Source organism: Spironucleus salmonicida, chromosome 7 (assembly GCF_000497125.1).
Source record: "Spironucleus salmonicida strain ATCC 50377 chromosome 7, whole genome shotgun sequence".
NCBI lineage: Eukaryota > Fornicata > Diplomonadida > Hexamitidae > Spironucleus > Spironucleus salmonicida.
Genome location: NC_090602.1, coordinates 1,002,667 through 1,022,718, shown reverse-complemented (window position 1 = coordinate 1,022,718; position 20,052 = coordinate 1,002,667). Strand labels below are relative to the sequence as shown.

The following is a 20,052-nucleotide window of genomic DNA, read 5'->3' as shown; positions in this document are numbered from 1 at the left end:
TATCGTTTTAATATTGAGGACTATTAACATTAGGACATTTACAGTGTAATATTTGAATACCTATAAGGATAGTAATTATGGCGAGTTATTTTTGAATTATTTTAAATAATTATGCAGTATATTTAATAATTAAAAGTAAAATGTGAATCCTTTAATAAAACTAGTAAACATAGTAGTGATTTGATATTTGTGTCACATAGATCTAATGTCTTAGATTTATACTACAATTATGATTAAGAGTTAGAGTATATTAATAGTTAAAATGAATTAATAAAATACTTATTATTATTTGATTATATGATAAATTTATTTCATAATTAATTAATTATATTGTATTACTTGCATATATTGCTTTGTTAGAATATATGGGTATTTAACAAAACCTGATTAAAAAACTAACTTGTTTCTTTAATATTGTAGGAGTAAGTTTATTCATGCAAATAATCACCGTTACACTAATAACTATAATAATAAAAAAACATAATAGATTTAGCAAAATTAAAACAAATGGTATGGCTGAGTTATTAATAATTAGTATAAGTAAATTTTAATATTCTAAAAATACCAAATATTCTATATGTTGAATTATACTTCAAACTAATTGTATTATTATAAAACTTTATATTCAAATAATTATGTCTAAATACTAATACTAAATTTTAATAACTCACACATATTAAATATTATTAGATATATTAAATATTATTGATATTAGTATCAAAACCTTATTGTTTCGACTACTTATATAACATAGTTAATAATATGTGTTAATAGTTTTTTTAAATGTTGAATCTAAATGAGAGAACATTGGTATCGTTCTTTGGCTCGCCTTAACTTTAATATCACTATTAATAACCACCACCTACCGATTGCTTACTTATTTTAGAAGGTGATATTTCTAAGAAATACAGTGTATTAAGCAAATCTACAAATTAATAAGATTTACTAGTTAGTTAGCTTAAGCTTTCTAATAAACTTAAATTATCACAAAGCTTCATTAATAATAAGAATAATGACCATAGAACTGATAAGTTTAATGCTCTATCTTCGAGAAAGTGAATCGTTAAAAATGCTTTTGGTGATGAATCCAAGGTTAAAATCATATTAACACATTTTATTATTATAATATTTTAATTTATTGTTAGATATTTTTTTAATTTCATTGAATTAATTTTATAGGAGATTAATTAACGAAATTTTAGAAAAATATCAACGAAGAATTACTAAATTTTTAGGATATGCTGTTTCACTGAATATTTTTAATTTCTTATTTCGAATATTATATATTATTATAGTTAGTTTCAATCTAAAAAATATTACATACAAAACCATGAGATAATTCCCATTATGAAATAATATCATGTAATTTAATTAATTGTTTAAGATTATAATAAGTTTTGTATATATAAGTAAAATAGAGTAATATTATTTTAAGTAATCTAACGAATGAAAAATTATTGATTAAAATTATCAATGTTTGTAATCAAAACTATTATATAATTATTCTATTAAAATAATAAAACAAATCGTTAAATTGACCAGTCCATTTAGTTTTTACATTACATTTTTATTGTCATATATTATTCTTTGTATGAATATCAAAAATTAATTAATTAATTTAAATCTATTTTACCATCATATTAGAATAATTTAATTGAATTTCATTTTAGTTACAATTCACAAAGAATAGATGGAAACATATATTGATTAGAAACTCTATATTCATCTTAAATATATAATATATAAGATAAAAACCAGTGTTATCAGTTTTCATAAATGTTGAATCTTAACAATAAAACCCTAGTTTCTTTCTATAGTTCACAGTAACTTAAAGACCAGTACCGTAAGCCTCCTCCATCAGATTGTTTGTTTTCACTGGAAAATAGCACGTCTGAAAAGTATAGCACTTTAACCAATTCGGCAAACTAGCAAGATTTACTGGTAAAGCAGCTTCAGCCCACTCATGGCTTGAAGCTATCTAAGAGCTTCTGCAGCAGCAAAAACAGCAATTCTAGCACTGATAAGTTGGGCATTCAAACCGCAAGAAAGTGAATTATTTCGATCAATCCAGCTGTTAAAAACTACCGATCTGTTCATTAAAGTCAACGAACTCCTGATCAAAGTCAAACTAAACACACACCTCGTTGACTTCTCGCTTAACTAGCGTTCCTATTTGCGTTTTTCCAAGTTAAATTCCATAAGATATTCGGAGATAGGTTGATATTTTGCGAATCGACATTCCATTTTTATGTAATTTCTGTACCATCTAAATTTGGCCTGCTGATAGCCGCTTGTTCCTACCTCCTCGTCCCTTTGATAGTATCCGATTTTCATTCAGATATATGCTAATTATTGACGAAATCGTGGACTGGGATCGCTACGTGAATTTCGCTATATCGATAATCGCAACCCGCTCTTTATATAACTCTATAATTGCAAGCCGCATTGAGTTGGGTACAGGTGTTTTCGGGGTTGAAAATGACGAGTACTGCGTTCCCGTCGAGGTCATTTATACCAAAAATAATAAACTATATATTATATAATAATAAGAATAAAATCATCAGAAGGTAGTTCCGTTGAACCCCCAATTTGAGGGCTTCACCTCAGTGAAGGTGACGTAAACGCGCGAACCGTCAATACTAAGAAGTTCTGCGAATTTTTGCGAAATCTGTTGGGACATCGTCTTGTTTTTGTCAGGGTCGAGGGCCCCGATAGAAGAGAGTTCGACAAAGGCAGCTGGCTAGTTTGATCCGCCAAACGCGAGCGAAACGACGTGCTGGTATCCAACCATAACGTATGCCTCCGGCTTGTCTGCACACTTCGCAATCACTCTTGAAATTTCGGATGTGAGCTGGTCGGACTTCGCCTGGTCGATGTTCACGTTTGAGTGTATAATTGCGCAGGGCATGATTTTGGAGCGGGCGAAAAAAGCGTAAATTCATATAGTAAGCGTAAAATAAATTTTCACTTCCGCTAGTTGTAGTAAACAAATTTTTTAAAATTGAGGGCTTCCAGCCAGGTTTTGGCGAAGTCAATCACCTTTTTAACGTTTTCCGCGTCTTTGATTCTAGTAGAATACTCTATAAGATCTAGGAGTTGAATATATTGGTTAGTTTTAATTTTGGTGATTTGAGCTTCGTCTGTAATAGTGTTGTTATATATATTCAGGTTCCGATGGTAGAAATAGTTTATATCTAGTTGATAATTTCTGTTATTTAAATCTTTTTATTGGAATACCATGTTTGCTTCATTGTTAAAAATATTTACTAAAGAGAGTGTTCGTGTAATGATGTCGTCAGATGAGAAGTTATTAGCCGAATATCTATCACTACGAAGTAAAGTTAATAAAATTAAGCTTTCATCATTTACGACATTTCCATCGAACCAATATAAAATAAAACTAGCGCATATATATTTTAGCAAAACAAAATTCAGGATAGTGAAGTTAAACAGTTTTAAGCACTGGTAAAATGCTAATTCTCTAGCGAATAGAGGGCGAATAAGTCTACAAATGAAAGTTGATGGTGGAAGTTCAACACTAAGTATTAAATTATAAACATCTCTACATGCATATTTTATGATTCTTAAAACCTATTACGCGAATAGATCTAAAGACGGCGAATTATCGTAAAACTCTGAATTTTCCAGTAATATTTATTTTCCTAGTAGGTATGCTTTTAATTCAGAGTAGTTTTATAACAACAATGACATTGCGATTATTTCCTAAAATGACTGGGAATACTCGATATTTAATGTTTTTACTATCAAATATGTCAGTCGGAATATCTAAACTTTTATTTCAGATGTATGAAAATACTCGGTGTACTAAAAAAGTCTATTTAAATCATTTATAATTTTTATCGAAATATCATCCTTAAAATTTACATAAATCTGATCAATATTATGAATATCTTTAAAATATTTGAAGTTAAGCTAGTAATAACCGTCAGATAGGGAAATTTCAGGCTGATTATAAAGAATGTCAATTATTTCTTTCATTCTAGGTTTTACTTACGCTAATATAATATTTGACTTTATCAAATCAAAAATATAAAAATATTAACAGCCAGTAATTTTAATTATAAAATAATATAATAAGATATATCCAATTCTGACAAGTACTCACCCAGTTACATTTATTATGTATAATAACAGTATTACTCAACATATTATCAAAAATGCAGTAAATCACTGACGGGCTCTACAGCTCTGCCTCGATCGCTGAAATCCACTAAAAGGCTGAAAAAATTCTTGCAGAAAACTCGAACTACTATTAGCAAATTTCCCGCGAAATATAGAATACCAAAAGCGTCCTGCAGAGCTCTGCAGCACCGCTCCAGACGCTTCGAAACCAGCTCCAGCAGGCCACGAGCCACGCAGAATTCCAGCAGAAGACGTACTAAAATCTTTCGCGAAAACTAGCAGTTTTCAACGAGAACTTCGCCGCAAAGCGCGCCGTTTTGGTGCAGGAGATCATCAGGTCGCGCGCCAGCAAATCGCGCGACACCTTCATGAACTTTCCCAGCTTCACGGACGTCTGCGGTGCCGCGAAAGTTGCACTCCAGACCTTCCAACAGGCGGCCACGGACGCTACGCTGCACGCGTAGCTGGCGCTGAACTAGACAGTTATTTTAACGTATATAAACGCAAACTGGGAGAGCGTAGAAATTTTGCGTAGACTGGGCGTGCGGAGCCATAGGAAGTTCGCAGTTCTCGCCCAGATCGCTAATGGGAGCGACCTGCACGCTCCGCCGTCTATTTTCCGCGCATAGCTGCGCGCAAATTTCGTCAAAAACTGGCTTGTGAAGACTCTGCGCGCAGGCGCGTTCGGTAGCCTTCTGGAGGTGCAGAACTGCGTCCTTGAGATGCTGCGCGAGGAAATCGCGGACCTGGACGCCGACAGCGACGTGTATGATGTCTGCGTAGGCTTGGACGCCGAAATCGATGAAATTTTGGCCGAGAAGGTCCTGGAAAAGTTATAAATCGAGCTAGTGGAGAACGACGACTTCCAGGACGTTTTCGACGCTCTAGCCTCTCTAATCGCGCAAAGCACGCAGTAATCGATCGACTGCGAGGTAGAAAACCAGCTCCGGATCGCGCTCGCGCAGCTCGACGGCGCGCAGTCGTTCCAACTCCGGGCGCTGCAGCCCTACTGCGACATTGGCACCTCAAAAGCGGAGATGGAGTCGTTATATCAGCTCAAAATGCACCTTTCCGGATTCGTCAAGAATGCACTTTTCGGGTTCGATGAGCAGTTCGTGAAAAAGGCCCAGATCGGTGATTTAGTGCAGAATTCGTTGCTGGAGCGGCTCAAAAATTCGGCCGAACAACACATTTCTGACAGCCTCGTCGCGAGCGTTTACAGTATTTTTTTGGCGCAATAGATACTGTAAATTACACTTACAAATCAGCTTTTCAGTTCTTTTAGAGAAGGAGTGAACTGGAAATTAGGTAATGCAAAAATATTGGAAAGCATGTGCGGGCATATAATAATAATGGACGGAAAATTCACTTCCAAGGGAACACGGAAAACTGCGGAAATTATTGGGAATTAGTTCAAAAATGAGCAGTTTCTGTACGAGAAAAGTGAAGATTTAGCTGGTGTATAGGCGCTCATCTCAGAGCTCAGCCCGCTTGCGACTGTTCAGTGCGATGTGAGCAGCGGATCGACACAGCAACAACAGATTTTCAGGGCGTACGGGATGCTCGTTCAGAGCGCTTTTGCTGAAGTTACGGAGGTCAGTGTTGAAATTGTGGCATGGATTATCGCGCTAGTTGGTGTTTTTCGGGAAATTCATTTCAATTAGAGCCTTCCAGAGCTTAACTAGTGTATTTTTGATTTGAGCTAAAAGTTTGAGCAGAGAGTGCAGCTAGAGGACGTGGTCAAGTACCTAAGGTAGATAGAGTGAGAATGTGAAGTTAATAGATCGAATATTTAGAGTTAAGAATGCTGTGGATATTTGTTCCTAAAATGTTATTAATAGAAATTTGTTTTAATTAGATAATGTGGTGATGCTAAAATTAGAATTTAAGATTGTTTAAAATAGTTATTTGAGAGTGTCGAGATTTATTATAAAATCAGTTTTATAATGTATTTTTGTTTCTTAATAAAGTACTACTAGCAATTGCCGAATACTAATTTACTAGATTTGTTTTAGCATGTAATTAAGCAAAATATACAATTTATAAATGGAGTAATACATTTTATTAATATACAGAATAATAGTAATTAATAGTTTGTTGCTAATTAATTAAGAAATTTTCCTATTTCTTTTATAAATATAATTATTAATATTACTTTTTATGGTTTAAAGATTTAAAAATCCTATTTTTAATTGAATATATTTATATATTAAAATATATATATAATTAAATTGAAACTGTATGTAGTTATAAATTACTATCAATATTTCTATAATTTCCAGAGAAACATATTTATTATAAATGATGGATTTTGATGATTTTTTAGACTTTTCTAAATAAGTAGTAGTAAACGACTAAAATATGTAACCTACTCTTTCAAATGAGAGTAAATAAGAGCAAATTACATTGCCAACATAATAAGACACTGCTTAATAGAATAACGAATGGGGAACTGGAGGTGATGAATGGGAATAAACTAATAATGAAGAATGGGGAGCTTGGAAAGACTCGCCATAAAAAGAGAAATCTAAATCTCAAGAGGAAGAAAAATCTGCTGATTTGTAAAAGCTTACCAACCTTACAGAAATTCCTGTATAATCATCGAAGCCCCTTTTATAGATTCAAACAAATTTATCGCAACAAAATTTACCAGTTTACAACATATCAATTAGATCTCCGTACTCTTTATAAATGTAGAAGCAGACTTTTAATGAATCCATTCCTATATAGCCTTAACATGATCTAATATAGTAAAATAACACATCAGCAGATACTTCTAGTACACCTGACTCTGACTTAATTTAAATTGAACCTTTACCATAAAAGAGTTAACGATCTACTATTAAAGTGATAGTGCCAGAAAATCCTATTATCGACATACCCCAAGTGAATCTATCTAAAAATGAGCAAAAAGTATAAGAAAAAATATCTAAAAAGTCATTAAGAACTATTAGTACAACAAGTACTATAGTTATGTAAGAACCATATGATCTTAAGTTTTTATAGACTCCTACAAGTTTTTAATAACCTATTGTATAAGAATCAATTTAAAACTAATCTTATTAAGTTTTATAATAGCCATAAGTTACGGATAAACAAGAAAGCTTGATAATATAATAGGAATTAAATGATGTAAAATAAAAGTATGAGTAGCTTTCTCGAGAAGTGGAAACTTTCAATTTTTTTAAGCCATAAAACCCACTAACCACTTAAGTTTAACTACTATCAGTTAATTTTAATACTTATATTGAAAATAATAATTTATACTAGTTATAGTATTAGAATAAAATTTATTTAGAAAAATTATAGGAATATGAAAAATAATCTGATGATTCCTCCGTTGACTAGTTGCACTACTACCAGACCTAATGCACATTATTGTAAAAGGAAATATTAGAAAAAGATGAAAGCGCAATAAGATTAATAGAATAAAATAACATTTAGCTTAGAAAGAAAAATGATTAAATCTCTAAGTTACTAAAATAGCTTGATTAATAGTAAAGATAAATCATAGGAGCTAGGAAGTGATTCTCGTTTATATTTGTTTTATCATTTAGATGCCATAAAATAAATTTAATTATAATTATACTCCCATAAAATACTCTAAACTTAAAAGATTAAATTATTCAATAAAAATTTAATTATAAACTCGAGTTTTTTATATTAATCTTTATCATCTATACAAAATAACACGTTTAAAGTATTATAACAATGCTGATTATTGTGTTTATATCTTAAAATATATTCACTGCAATATATAGTTATTTGCAAAGTAGCTAATATTGATAAATGAGATTTAATAGTAGGTATAGATATAGATAGATATAAATAAACTATTAATTCTGTATATCATTTATATATTATCAATCTTTTTAATGTGATTTGTATTACAAATATTATTTTATGTAGACATCTAGTATAATGTATTCACTTCTAAAAATGCTTGAAATAATTTCATTTAATAACTGTGAATGTCTCATCAAAAATTCTCAAATAAGAGTCAGTTCAGAGCGTGGTATTGGTGATTTTATCTTTAAATCATCTGTAGCTCAAACCGTAGAGATTATTTTTAGCTTAAAAGGCTTAGAAGGCTATTATGTCAATGACATGGAAATTTGTGATAAAACTAGCGATGATGATGTTGTTAGCTTAACAAAAACAGTAAAAGCAGAAGCTGACACTGAAATCAAAATAAGATTTATCGATTTCTACAAATGAATAATTTCATTACTATTATATATTTTATATTATTTTTATTCGTAATGACAAGAATACTGCCCCAAACATAAAAGTGGCTTACCAACGTAATTACGATTCAAATTGACATTAAAGACAATCATTTCGAGCTAGCATGCTATCAGAACAAGATCAATGCATACAAAAATGGTACTGAAACCGACCTCTCAAACGTTCTTTAGACAGAAGATGTTTTCACAAATGTTGCGCAAGGCGAGCTGGCAACAAACGCTACGTTACAAGCCTCCTTCTAAACACTCAATAAAACAACTATTTGCAATAAAATTATCACAGAAGGCCGCCTATCCCTTTCTAATTAGGAAAGGAAGCACGAAAGCTCAAGAATTCGCAAGGAAGTGATATCATAAGCGTAACAAAGATGTACCCATATTTAAACTGGAAAATAAATCCCATTCCAGATGCTAGAAAATGCAATTCATGAAATCGGCTTTTAAATAAATAGTTTCCCAGCAAGTGAATAAGCTGCCAGTTTGGTCAACGCAATTTAAAGCGAATTTGGCGTATTAAAAATTAACAAAATTAAAATTGTGATAATGTGGAAAGGTGAAGAAGGAATGAAAAGGCTAAATGAAATTGGAATTTAAGAAGAGTAATAAGATAAAATTTAAGATGGGGACTGGAATGTTTAGATTTCAGATGTTGATGTTGAAGACGTCAAGAAGTTAAAGGAAATAAAGAAAGAAAATCAGGAAATTATCAATTATTACGTAGAGAAGAGTTTTGGTATGAGAGTTAAGTGAGGCTATGATATGTATATTGGCATATTTTCGGTTTGATTTGTGATATAGTAAATACAGATTGGTGAAATAAATGAAATATATTGATAATTTAGATTTAACAGAAGCTTTCGATTACAGAATTTAATTATTGATTATACATAATGTTATTCTTACAATGGGGTTCTATGAATCTTAATAATAAAGAAACTATATTTTTATTAATACCATAAACAAATTCATTGCTTGCAAAATTTAATTTGAATATAAATCTATTTAGTAAACTAAAAGATCATGTAATTGTGTGTGCATCATATAAAATTACAAATGATGCACTGTTATGAGGTTATCCCAGTAAATATTCATTTAAATTATTTAGTAAATCTAAAATTAATGCAAAATAAAGACATTTAAAGCAATATTCGTATTTAAATTTTATTTGATAATGAATATTTTTCGTATAAAGTGTAAGAGGTTATATAAACGAATTATATGTTTGCTAAGAAAACACTATATTTTTATTGCATTATGAGGAAAAGTAATTTTCCTACTAATGTTTATATTTTAATTGCAATATTTACCTTATAAAAGTTTAGAAAAATCTGTATAGAACTGTAGTTAGTGTTTATGCTACTATATTACTCAATTTAAGTTGATAATAAGGGTCATAGTATTTATAGATAGTATTTTTTATTTGTATAGATGATGAGTATAATTAACGTATTTTCTTCAATTTTAGCAATGTTAATTAGTAAGTATATAATATTATGTTATTTAAAATAAATTATCTATATCAATTGGAAACTTATTATTTAAATTTAAATTTATATATATAAATTTCAAACTAAATAAGATTATAATTTTAGATATGTAAGTTTATATAATTTTATTGATATATTAGATCAGAATCAGTTACAAATAGGGCTAAAAATATAAAGTTAAACTACATGCTAGGAGCTGATAAATAATTCAATCACTTAAGAGTATTCATAAACTTAAATCCAGGAAATAACCTTGTATTATCATCATGTAAACAAGATTCTTCATCCGTGCTCAGTTGATAAAGAGATTCTAGTTTTTCGTCTATTTATCTCCCAACTACTTTATTCATAGTTGCTGATGGTACTAGTGTTAATAATTTTGTACTACTTGGTGATTTTGGGGGAATTAGATAGGCAGATGAAGATTTTTTAATAAACATCATTTAAGTTAAGAGGGAATTATTTAAGACATAAAATCTATATAAATATATAAAACAGAATGTATTATCAGACATTCATCAATTAAGATATTATAATAAGATATAAATATAAAAATAACATAAGGAAACGTTTTTAGGTAGTTTTTATACTAATTATATAGAAAATATTTTACAATAATACATCTGATTTACAATTAGTTGATAAAAATAATACTTAAAGCAATGCAAATTATATAAAGAATTCTATATATAGAAAAGTGATAGATAAAATCTTATTTAGTAAATATAGTTTAGTTAAAAAAACTAATTTCCACAACTTATTTATAGTGGTTCTAGCAGTATTAGATTATACTATTGTCTATTGTGAAAGATAGATTAAATAAAAATTATTAAAAAACAGACGAGATGATAAGTATTAAGAGACTGTGTTATCGAAAAATACATTAAAACGTTAATATTTTTTCAATATTAGTATACAAGAATAGTAGTTATTATAATATAGTATTATGCTTTATGATCACAATTAAATTCACTGGTAATTAATAAATTTATCCTTTCATACTTTACTCTCTACAAACCAATTCTTAGTCCGTAAATATTATGCTAAATTCAAACTGATCAAAACAAGTATGATGTTCAAACCTAAAACACAAACTATTCCTAATCCTAACCTTATCTTCATGCAATCATAAAGTAGGAAGATAGGTGAAATTGTCATTAGGAGCCCCAACAAAGAATATACGGGGATAGTGCTTACAATAAGTTAGTTGCTTCTTTTGTATTAGCTCTTACTGGTTTTTTCTAACTCTCTGTATTGTAAAAATAGACTCATTAGCTCAAATTCATTAAATTGTAGTAAAAGGGACTGTATTAGAACCTAACAGCAGCAAAATCCAATCCTTGCAGTTTTATCAAAGTCTTTTCCCAGAAGTAGAATTGCTGCTGATGTTAAGGGAGGGAATGAGAATGTTTCATAAAGTTAAGCAGTTATTAGTATCTCCTGATGCTACAATTACATTTTTCATGTTGTAGACTGAAATAACATGTAGACATACTGGAAAATTCATTTCTAATACTATATTATCTCAGTTGTATGTATATCCCGAAAGATAACCAAAGATAATTCACAAGATTTTTTCAAAGCTATAAACGATATCTCCATGATTGGTAAACATACTTACTATTTTTAACCTTTTAATTTTGTCCCACTTGCAAGCAACGCCTAGGTAGAATACAATAAATCACAAAATGATTTTCAATTTATTCTTAATGATTATATATAATAGACGATTTAAGCAAATACTAAAATGAGATTCTAATTTTCAACAGAAAACGAGTCATTTACGAAAATATCACACAATCGAATTGACGTTCATAGTACCCGGCCGTTCAGGTGCGCCTTTACGCTGAGCCTTGAATTCACTCCAGTGGTAGCTACAATTTTCCGACAAACGTTATACTTTTCCTTAGGGAAAACGTGCTACTTTTATGATATCATCAAAAATGATCTGATCCAAGAGCTCACCTTGCGCTTTGATATAACTAACATAATCGTAAATGAGTTTTATATAAGCTTTGCGACACCGGTGAATGTAATTGTTTTCGACCATGCGATCCAGTAGCTACTGATTTCGTGCTCAAATGGCTCGCATTGCCTTCAGGATGAGCGGATTCTGATTTGCACGCCATACTCACTGGACTGTTACCAGTCTGCAGCTAATCCGCCGGTCAAGCTTGCTGCTGCGTAATATGTTGACATGAACTATAACACCTTTGTGACTGTTTCTGATGAGTGTAGGACCCTGGCTGTTTATGAGTTTCAAGGAGACAATGTAAAACAGATATGCGTATTTCGACGAGGGTCATCTTCGGCTGAGCTGGTATCTGTTGACTTTTTCGGTGACTTCATCGCAATCTCCACAGATCGGAGGACTGTTCATATTTTCGATATCAATCATCCTGGGCGCAGTGTACATAAAATTGATGGTTCAGGAATATTAGGATTTATTTCAGATTCTGAGATAATGCTTTTATAAGAATCTGAAACCTAGCTAATTAGTATACGCCACGTAGAAGGTGAAATACAAGCTAGTATAAGTGCCTTATGATATGCGTCATAGAAATAGATAACATTATTGATTAAGACTTATATGCATATTATATACTTTTGTCATATATATTTTAATGACAACTCTTGCTAAATATCAAAAATATACAATTACTAATGAGAAACGTGGAGAAGGATCGTATGGAGCTGTTTATTCAGGGTATAATTCTGATGATAAGACCATTAAATATGCATTTAAATTTATGAAAGAAACTTCAACAACGTCAGGATTGGTTTCCCCTCCAAATATACGCGAATTAATATTTCTAGCAGAAGCTACATTCTTATATTAGCCATAAACTTCTCCTTTTATTCCTCTTATTGATGTTATTCCATCTAAATTTATTGAATTTTATGAAAAGCAAAATGAACTTACAAACTGCATAGTGTTAGTATTACCAAATTATGAAGCTGATTTTTCTACAATAATATACTCATAGGCATTAGATGATTATAGTATAATTGAAGCTTTGTTTTTATTTTAAAAGATATTGACACCAATAAATCATATGCATTAACTTGGGTTTGCTCATAGAGATTTGAAACATGGAAATATTTTAACAGACAAGTATTGGAATTTAAAGCTTATAGATTTTGGTATGGTATAATATTTGAAAGAAACTTATGAAGAAGTTGTTGATATTTAATAATAACAAACTACATTTTAACCCTTAACTCATTCTGGTGCTATTGCTACATTATGGTGGAGAGCACCGGAGTAATCATTCTCTGCTTCAAATCTTTCTTCTTATTTTAAATTATATAGAAAAAATGGTATCTATAATGACTCATTCGCAATTGGAATCATGTGTTTGGAAGCTGTTTCAGGAGTTATACTTTTTAAGTAAGAAAATAAATAAGAAGAAATATCTTTAGCTCAATTATTAGCCACTTAATTTTGGGTCGATAGATAGGTGCTTAGAGGAGAATTTTTATAATAAGTTGAGAAAAAATTAGATTTTGCAGGTTAACAAGCGTTTTGTGATTATCTATAAATTCTTAACGATGGTGAAGAAGTTAGATCGGTGTTAGAGGCATTCTCACGGTGTAGATATAGTCTTTAATAATTAGTTTATAAATTTTTAGTTATTAGATTTTGTGTAAAAATGGGTAAATTTGATATTGAGAGTTCAATTTAACATTAGCACTTATTCAAGTAAGTTTCTGATGTTATAAGCAAATTAATGAGTATTGAAGTAACATAAAGATGGTAAGTCAGTCAAGCATTGGATCTTATTAATGATTTAACTTCTAACCTAAATCCGGATAAATTCAACAAATTGATTAAAAATTCACCAGTTTAAGGGAAAAACTCAAAAAGGCTTCTTAAATTTAGTGAGAATTTGAAAGATTTAGGATTTAGAGGAGTTGATGGCTGGTTTAACGTTTTCAAGGTAGTTTGTGATATAAAAATTGCAGGTATTGACGAAGCTGGACTGGGATTATGAGAACAAGAATGATAACATTTATTTGGACTTAATTGATTCATTGTCATTATTTGGCTAAAATTTTGTAATACATATGCATCCTACAAGTATTAACTACTATTTATAGCGAATATGGATTATGCTATTGGTGTTAACCAACTAATTTAATAGTAAGTTTAAATTATTAAACTAAAAATAATAATAAGATATACTTTAAATAGTAACATTTCATTTCATCATACAATAATAAAAATTAAACCCCTTTCAAAATTATATTTAATTCAAATAACACTTGTTTTGACCAAATTGAATAAAATTTAAAACGCTCAATCCTCCTTCTTCACGTATTGGTCGTCCCTGATCAAGCCGGCTGCCCTGTCCTTCTCTATACTGACCTGAATTTTCTTAAACATGCTAATCGCAAGGTCAAAGTTGTTGTCCGATGACTTGAAATAAGTCGGATTCGGCGGCTTCCCCTCGGCCCTTCCCTTGATGCAGCGCTGCAGCACATTGCAGGAGTTATACTTCCACTGCTCAATGCTCCAGTTCAGCGAACCCATGGGGACGGCGATGTGGAAGCGCCCACACGTCGCGCAGGGTACCACCGCCTGCGAGTTTACCTGCGTACGCTTGATCGCCGAGTCCCATCTAGGATGCTGCAGGTGGCAGTCCGGGCCGTCTGGACAGAAACCTGCCAGGTAGCGCGGACAGGCCTTCAGGAGCGGACCACGCTTGCGGCAGTTGCAACCACCGAACTCGACGCCGCGCGTGTAGTCGTCGCACTGCTGTGCCTACTACTCGTCCTTGTGCGGGAAAATGCAGTAATAGTCGGAGCATTTCTCGTCAAACTTGCATATCTGGAGTTTCGAGTGTACGATCTCGTGCGCAAAGTCGCAGTCGTCATCCTTGTAGCAGCGGTCGTAGAGGTAGTGGAAGCAGACGTTGACGCAGCGATGCGAGTCGTACTCAAAGGTACGATACTGCTGATCGCCGGCTTTGATCTTGTCGTTCATGAAATCCGCGTTGATCGTGGAAACTGCGCGTTCGAGCTCCCAGTCCATTTAGGAGGGTACTCAAAAAAGAAAAGAATAAATATTTAATATATATAATAATTAAATTAATATAGTAGAAGGGGGAAAATAAAAATGGGAGAGCTAGATAGGTTAATTGCATAATCAGAGTTTAAATATTAAGATAGTAATGGAGAATAGGAATTATAAATAAGATTTTAATTTCATAATCGTTTATTGATTGGTTAAAATCTATTGATTAAGTTTTTACGGATAATTTTAGACAGTATGTGATCCTCTGTTCGAGTAGGAAAAACAGCAGCTCTCTGATGCCCAGGGGTTTATGCCGAGTGTTCTATGGAGCGATGTGGAATCGGCGTTCAATCGGATTGTCGGAGCCAGGTCAGAGCTCCTAGACAAGATCAGATCGAGCCCATAGGAGTATCTGGTGAAGCCAAAGAAAATTAACCAGGCGATTGACAGGTTAAAGCAGTCAAAAAAGCTCTTTATCCTTTCTTAGAATTCTTACGCGTATTCCGACTTCGTGCTCGCTTACATTTTCGGGGATTATAAGCAAATATTCCAGTACATCTTACTTGATACTTCTATCCAGAAATTCTACACCGACAAGGGCATCTTCCGCCGCATGGACCCTCACAGATTTTTAGGTGGTGTGGGAGATACGCTGGACCCTCACAGGATCTATTCTGGAGGAAATATTTACCTGTTCGAGCAGTACACGGGTTTCAGAGCAAAGGAAACTATGTACTGCTGCGACCTGCTAATTCAGTCCGATGACTTTTACAAACAGGGCAAGTGGCGTCACTGTGCGATACTCCCATCACTGTTCAACGAAATTAACGCAATGCTCGATAATAGGAAGCTGAAGCAGAAGATCACCGAGATGGAGATAAGGCAACGAGAGATTTAGGCCATGTATCAACTATCTCACGAGAATAAATCAGACGAGCTCAAAAAAATTTAGAGCCGCATAGAGGTGCTTCAGAAAGAGCTGATGGATAAGTTTGGGGTCTTTGGGTCGAAGTACCATACGTCATGGGCCCTGACCAAACTGGGTAACCACATAGCGGTCCGTACTGATCTCTACACTTGCTCGGCGTCCAACTTCTTCTACTACTCGCCATTCTACTACTTCCAGTGCAACTTCTAAAATCGCTTTCTGCCTCATTAGGCGATTGACGTTTACATTGAAGAATTCTGTGGCCAGCTCGCAGAGGAAGAGGACCTCGAGCAGGCGAGCCAATTAGGCAGCCAACCTAACAGTAGCACAGAGTTGAATGACATAAAATGAGCGAATGATATTAAAAACCATCACTTCCACTCGTCCACGATAGAGTTGAGCTTCATCGTCTCAGCATCCACGCCATTCTGGAGTAATTCTTACTCCATGAGTTCATTTGCTGCAAGTTATTATTATTTCAATAATTCCTATTCACTCATAATGACAGGCTTTACGCCAGCAGGTGGGGCTGATTCCAGCTTCATTTCTAGGAATTGGAAGTGGGAGATAATCAGAAAGGTTAATATTTATTTAAAAATTAAATAAACTATATAATCACTAGTAATTACTAGTGAAAGTAATTTTGCTAAGCATTTAATAATTTATTAATCTTCAACTTTTATTTTGCTTACGAAGGCTGTGTAATACGCGTACGAAATCTAAAGGTATTTCGAGATCCAACAAAAAAAATCATTAAATGATTTATATATAATTAAATAGGTAAAAATAACTATGCGATAATTTCCTATATGATATCACAGTAATATTATGCCAATTAAAATGCTTAGTTCTAAGGGTCTTATTGTATAAAATCTACTAATTTGTAAATAACATTTTCATTAATTTTATATAAATAAACTATAATAATATTATAAATTAGTTAATGTTATTTTAATCTAAATTAAAAAGGTTCAATTTTATAATTATATAGACTCAAAAACCAATAGATCGTATAGTTTTAAAAATTATTTATAGAATAATACATAACTATTTTAATTAGTTCGATTTTTTAGAAAATGATAATTATACTTTAACTTTTTTAAACCTTACTTGATAACTGTTATTCTGAATCATCAACAGTATAATATTTTACCAATTCAAATTAATACTTTGTCACTCTTATCTCCCTAAATAACCCACTATGCGATGTAATGCCTCCAGGGGTTCAAGTAAACTTAACGATAAATAGTCCCCTTGGTTCAACAGTTCCAATGGCTGTATAGACATTAGATGATTTTTCTTATGAAAATACTAAAACTATTAGGTTTCTCGCAGTGCTTCCTACCGGAGTAACACTTACTTAAGTTCATATATCTTAACTTGATATCTACACCTATGGTCACATAATTACCATCAAAATGCGAGATTTTTTGCTGCAAAGATCAAATCTTCAATTATGCTATTAAAGAGACTCGCGGGCATAAGTATCCCGAGACAGTATTACTGTAACTGTGAACCCCACTGGTATATGTGCTAACTAAATGACATTAGCGGCACCAGGTGTAGATAATTTTCTTACAAAAATTCAGTTCAACCTTAATGGGTTCCTTGGGGATCTTGATTTAGCAGGATTCGACTATAATGTAAGTTAATAGACCCTAACATTCAATATGAATGTCTAATAGTTAATAGTATCAACACCTTTTCTGTATGGCGAGCTTGTATTTGTAAGCAGCTAAAGTGGAGATTCAATAAATTTTTAATAAAATATAGGTAAGATTAATCTGTAAACTACCGTTGATTTCTTCACAAATGCTACAGTAGGATTTTGGAATAATAAATTTTACCTTAATTTTGAGTATAACAATGCCCTGTATCCCCAGTATCTTAAAACTATTGGCTATCTGACAACAGTAAAACTTGGAATATTGCTTAATAATACTGTTCATCAGTTCTCACTGATATACGATTAAGCTATTACACAAGGGCAGACCTTGGAAATTAGATGTGACCAGCAAAATCTAGAGACTATAAGCATATGCTCGTAGCTTGTAAGAGGACAGAAGTTCGATGATATCAACGTCGACGTGCTGTCAGAGGACACTGATGGTTCCCTGAAGTCCCTCTACAAGATAACCCCGCAGGCAATATCGACCTGCTGGACGAAGGCTGCCGGCACTGTCCACAACACGCGGTGGCTCAGGTTGACTTTGTTTCAGAATGGTAAGTGCGAGTTCGGAGACGCAGTATTTTTGATCAAGAACAACGCTAATGAGCAGCTGCGCCTGGAAGCTGAGTTTAACAATGACCTGGTCAGGATAGAATTTTCGTCCACGCATCCTTCGTTCTTTGCGCAGGATGAGTACATTCTGACGATGGAACTAGGAGGGAACTCGTACCAAATTGTAGTGGATGATGTCAGGCGAATACGGTTCGACTACACTTTGATGATTGCGTGCGTATTTGGAGGTAGTTTCCTGATCCTAAGCTGCTACATTTCGATCACAGGCATTATTTTCTCAATAAAGTTTATGAGGAGCTAAAAGAGACGTAGGTAGACAAAGTGAAAGTATAGACAAATTTATTTACCTATAACTATGTATGCTAAACCACTTTATTAATCATCACAATTATATATTTGCACATTCATTAAGATATACAACCACACTACATTTTATGATAAAATTACCAATTACAATTATTATAAAATAATACATTTTTCATTTTTAAACCTTATACATACAAATTCCATACACTATTATATTGATACTACAAATTTATAATATAGATAATATCTTACTAAAAAGTTAAATAAGTGATAACGAAACTAAATTAATATTAACCGATATTTACATAAAATTGGTATTCTTTATTATTACTATCTAGTGCAAAACTACTTACGAAACCTATATTTCCTATAACGTAAAAATGATACTCCTAGTGGCAGTTCAACCTCCTATTGTATTGTTACATGGGGTAACTGCTAGTGCTTCTTCGATGGATAAAATGTAATAGTGGCTAGAATAAGAGAATTTCGTAGTTTTCAACTGTGAAATCGGAAATGGTGCACAAAACTCTATTAATATGCCAATTTCTTGGTAGGCCGAATAATTAGCTCTATGTATTGAGAGTCACAAAGATATATAGAATGGGTTTATAGGTGTAGGTCATTCTCAAGGTGGAATGATAATGAGATATTATCTTCAAATGTTGTCGCACAACTCTGTAAAAATGCTTAGACTGATTACTCTAGCCAGTCCACTTGCTGGCTATTTCTGTAAAGGTAAGGAAGACTGCACTTTGGGATTGACTGCGATTTCACCTAATCTTATCTACCTTGAAGGTATTTAAAATACATTAGCTCCTACTAATTATTGGCGAGATCCGACCGCGTACGATAAATACGTAAAGGGTGCCCTCGCGCTCCCGGTGATCAACAACGAGCGAGAATTCAGCCAGCAAGTAAAAACCAATTTTATGTCGATAGACAAATTGGTTATGTTTGCCTCGCCCAAAGACGAGATCATACGCCCCTGGCAGAGCTCGTTCCTCGGCTTCTTCAAGAACGGCAGCAGCACTGAAATTGTGGATATGGAGCACACCGACGTCTATCTGCAGGACCTCTACGGACTCAAAACCATGAACGAGCAGGGCCGCATAGTAAAAATCGAAGTTGATTCATTGCATTCTGAATATAATAATAATTAAATCTTTGTATAAGGTGACCTTGCTCGATAATTGAGAATGGATAATTAGCAATAAACCTCATTATCAACTGGAGCTATAGTAGGAATTATTCTGGCTGTAATAACTGTGATTTTCAGCATAATACTAATTGCTATTCTAATTGCTAAATAAATGAAGAAATAGGTTAAAGCCAAATTAGCAAAGGAAATAGAAACGATTTAACTAGCAATATGATTTTATAAATTTTATTTTTTATGGTTAATAATTAGTACTATAAATTTCAATAATAAAAATAACTTACTTTACTCCTATATATTATATAAAACAATTAGATTTGTTACACTATAAAGATTGCATAGTAATTTTACATAGAGGTAAAAGTATTCTTAAGTTATTGCTATAATTATATATCCAATGTTAAAAGTTTTCATTTTTATTTAGTATCAAATTTAAAAGAGTATAATTTACGATATTGAATAATTTAAATAAAATATATCTTGAATTCTGCGAAATAATTTGTTTAAAGATTCAAGAATAACTTCA

The 20,052-nt window shown here is 32.4% G+C and overlaps 15 protein-coding genes and 1 pseudogene across 15 annotated transcripts; 10 read left to right on the top strand and 6 right to left on the bottom strand. All coding sequences in view use genetic code 6, as the record gives it.

Annotated features, from left to right (window-relative positions):
- Nucleotides 1-1,776: 1,776 nt before the first annotated feature.
- SS50377_27363 (uncharacterized protein) lies at nucleotides 1,777-2,052 on the top strand (the record flags this gene model as incomplete). The annotated part of the gene is made up of 1 exon (XM_067911154.1): nucleotides 1,777-2,052. The coding sequence occupies one exon, from the start codon at nucleotides 1,777-1,779 to the stop codon at nucleotides 2,050-2,052; it is 276 nt and encodes a 91-aa protein (XP_067761841.1).
- A 10-nt stretch (nucleotides 2,053-2,062) lies between these two features.
- Nucleotides 2,063-2,509, bottom strand: SS50377_27362 (Paired box domain-containing protein; the record flags this gene model as incomplete). Its single annotated transcript, XM_067911153.1, has 1 exon — nucleotides 2,063-2,509. The coding sequence occupies one exon, from the start codon at nucleotides 2,507-2,509 to the stop codon at nucleotides 2,063-2,065; it is 447 nt and encodes a 148-aa protein (XP_067761840.1).
- Nucleotides 2,510-2,560: 51 nt separating this feature from the next.
- SS50377_27361 (putative macrophage migration inhibitory factor) lies at nucleotides 2,561-2,908 on the bottom strand (the record flags this gene model as incomplete). The annotated part of the gene is made up of 1 exon (XM_067911152.1): nucleotides 2,561-2,908. The coding sequence occupies one exon, from the start codon at nucleotides 2,906-2,908 to the stop codon at nucleotides 2,561-2,563; it is 348 nt and encodes a 115-aa protein (XP_067761839.1).
- Nucleotides 2,909-2,964: 56 nt separating this feature from the next.
- On the bottom strand, nucleotides 2,965-3,999 carry SS50377_27360 (Rab-GTPase-TBC domain-containing protein; the record flags this gene model as incomplete). Its single annotated transcript, XM_067911151.1, has 1 exon — nucleotides 2,965-3,999. One exon carries the CDS (start codon nucleotides 3,997-3,999, stop codon nucleotides 2,965-2,967), a length of 1,035 nt encoding a protein of 344 aa, XP_067761838.1.
- Nucleotides 4,000-4,178: 179 nt separating this feature from the next.
- SS50377_27359 (uncharacterized protein) lies at nucleotides 4,179-5,909 on the top strand (the record flags this gene model as incomplete). The annotated part of the gene is made up of 1 exon (XM_067911150.1): nucleotides 4,179-5,909. One exon carries the CDS (start codon nucleotides 4,179-4,181, stop codon nucleotides 5,907-5,909), a length of 1,731 nt encoding a protein of 576 aa, XP_067761837.1.
- Nucleotides 5,910-6,444: 535 nt separating this feature from the next.
- On the top strand, nucleotides 6,445-7,671 carry SS50377_27358 (uncharacterized protein; the record flags this gene model as incomplete). The annotated part of the gene is made up of 1 exon (XM_067911149.1): nucleotides 6,445-7,671. The coding sequence occupies one exon, from the start codon at nucleotides 6,445-6,447 to the stop codon at nucleotides 7,669-7,671; it is 1,227 nt and encodes a 408-aa protein (XP_067761836.1).
- A 411-nt stretch (nucleotides 7,672-8,082) lies between these two features.
- On the top strand, nucleotides 8,083-8,361 carry SS50377_27357 (uncharacterized protein; the record flags this gene model as incomplete). Its single annotated transcript, XM_067911148.1, has 1 exon — nucleotides 8,083-8,361. The coding sequence occupies one exon, from the start codon at nucleotides 8,083-8,085 to the stop codon at nucleotides 8,359-8,361; it is 279 nt and encodes a 92-aa protein (XP_067761835.1).
- Nucleotides 8,362-8,405: 44 nt separating this feature from the next.
- Nucleotides 8,406-9,140, top strand: SS50377_27356 (Shwachman-Bodian-Diamond syndrome protein-like protein; the record flags this gene model as incomplete). The annotated part of the gene is made up of 1 exon (XM_067911147.1): nucleotides 8,406-9,140. One exon carries the CDS (start codon nucleotides 8,406-8,408, stop codon nucleotides 9,138-9,140), a length of 735 nt encoding a protein of 244 aa, XP_067761834.1.
- A 949-nt stretch (nucleotides 9,141-10,089) lies between these two features.
- On the bottom strand, nucleotides 10,090-10,320 carry SS50377_27355 (uncharacterized protein; the record flags this gene model as incomplete). The annotated part of the gene is made up of 1 exon (XM_067911146.1): nucleotides 10,090-10,320. The coding sequence occupies one exon, from the start codon at nucleotides 10,318-10,320 to the stop codon at nucleotides 10,090-10,092; it is 231 nt and encodes a 76-aa protein (XP_067761833.1).
- Nucleotides 10,321-11,624: 1,304 nt separating this feature from the next.
- SS50377_27354 (uncharacterized protein) lies at nucleotides 11,625-12,425 on the top strand (the record flags this gene model as incomplete). The annotated part of the gene is made up of 1 exon (XM_067911145.1): nucleotides 11,625-12,425. The coding sequence occupies one exon, from the start codon at nucleotides 11,625-11,627 to the stop codon at nucleotides 12,423-12,425; it is 801 nt and encodes a 266-aa protein (XP_067761832.1).
- A 76-nt stretch (nucleotides 12,426-12,501) lies between these two features.
- On the top strand, nucleotides 12,502-13,872 carry SS50377_27353 (Kinase, CMGC; the record flags this gene model as incomplete). Its single annotated transcript, XM_067911144.1, has 1 exon — nucleotides 12,502-13,872. The coding sequence occupies one exon, from the start codon at nucleotides 12,502-12,504 to the stop codon at nucleotides 13,870-13,872; it is 1,371 nt and encodes a 456-aa protein (XP_067761831.1).
- A 305-nt stretch (nucleotides 13,873-14,177) lies between these two features.
- Nucleotides 14,178-14,912, bottom strand: SS50377_27352 (YTH1 family protein; the record flags this gene model as incomplete). The annotated part of the gene is made up of 1 exon (XM_067911143.1): nucleotides 14,178-14,912. One exon carries the CDS (start codon nucleotides 14,910-14,912, stop codon nucleotides 14,178-14,180), a length of 735 nt encoding a protein of 244 aa, XP_067761830.1.
- A 208-nt stretch (nucleotides 14,913-15,120) lies between these two features.
- Nucleotides 15,121-16,173, top strand: SS50377_27351 (5' nucleotidase family protein; annotated as a pseudogene).
- Nucleotides 16,174-16,193: 20 nt separating this feature from the next.
- SS50377_27350 (uncharacterized protein) lies at nucleotides 16,194-16,367 on the bottom strand (the record flags this gene model as incomplete). Its single annotated transcript, XM_067911142.1, has 1 exon — nucleotides 16,194-16,367. One exon carries the CDS (start codon nucleotides 16,365-16,367, stop codon nucleotides 16,194-16,196), a length of 174 nt encoding a protein of 57 aa, XP_067761829.1.
- A 666-nt stretch (nucleotides 16,368-17,033) lies between these two features.
- SS50377_27349 (uncharacterized protein) lies at nucleotides 17,034-18,389 on the top strand (the record flags this gene model as incomplete). Its single annotated transcript, XM_067911141.1, has 1 exon — nucleotides 17,034-18,389. One exon carries the CDS (start codon nucleotides 17,034-17,036, stop codon nucleotides 18,387-18,389), a length of 1,356 nt encoding a protein of 451 aa, XP_067761828.1.
- Nucleotides 18,390-18,750: 361 nt separating this feature from the next.
- Nucleotides 18,751-19,743, top strand: SS50377_27348 (Palmitoyl-protein thioesterase; the record flags this gene model as incomplete). Its single annotated transcript, XM_067911140.1, has 1 exon — nucleotides 18,751-19,743. The coding sequence occupies one exon, from the start codon at nucleotides 18,751-18,753 to the stop codon at nucleotides 19,741-19,743; it is 993 nt and encodes a 330-aa protein (XP_067761827.1).
- Nucleotides 19,744-20,052: the final 309 nt, after the last annotated feature.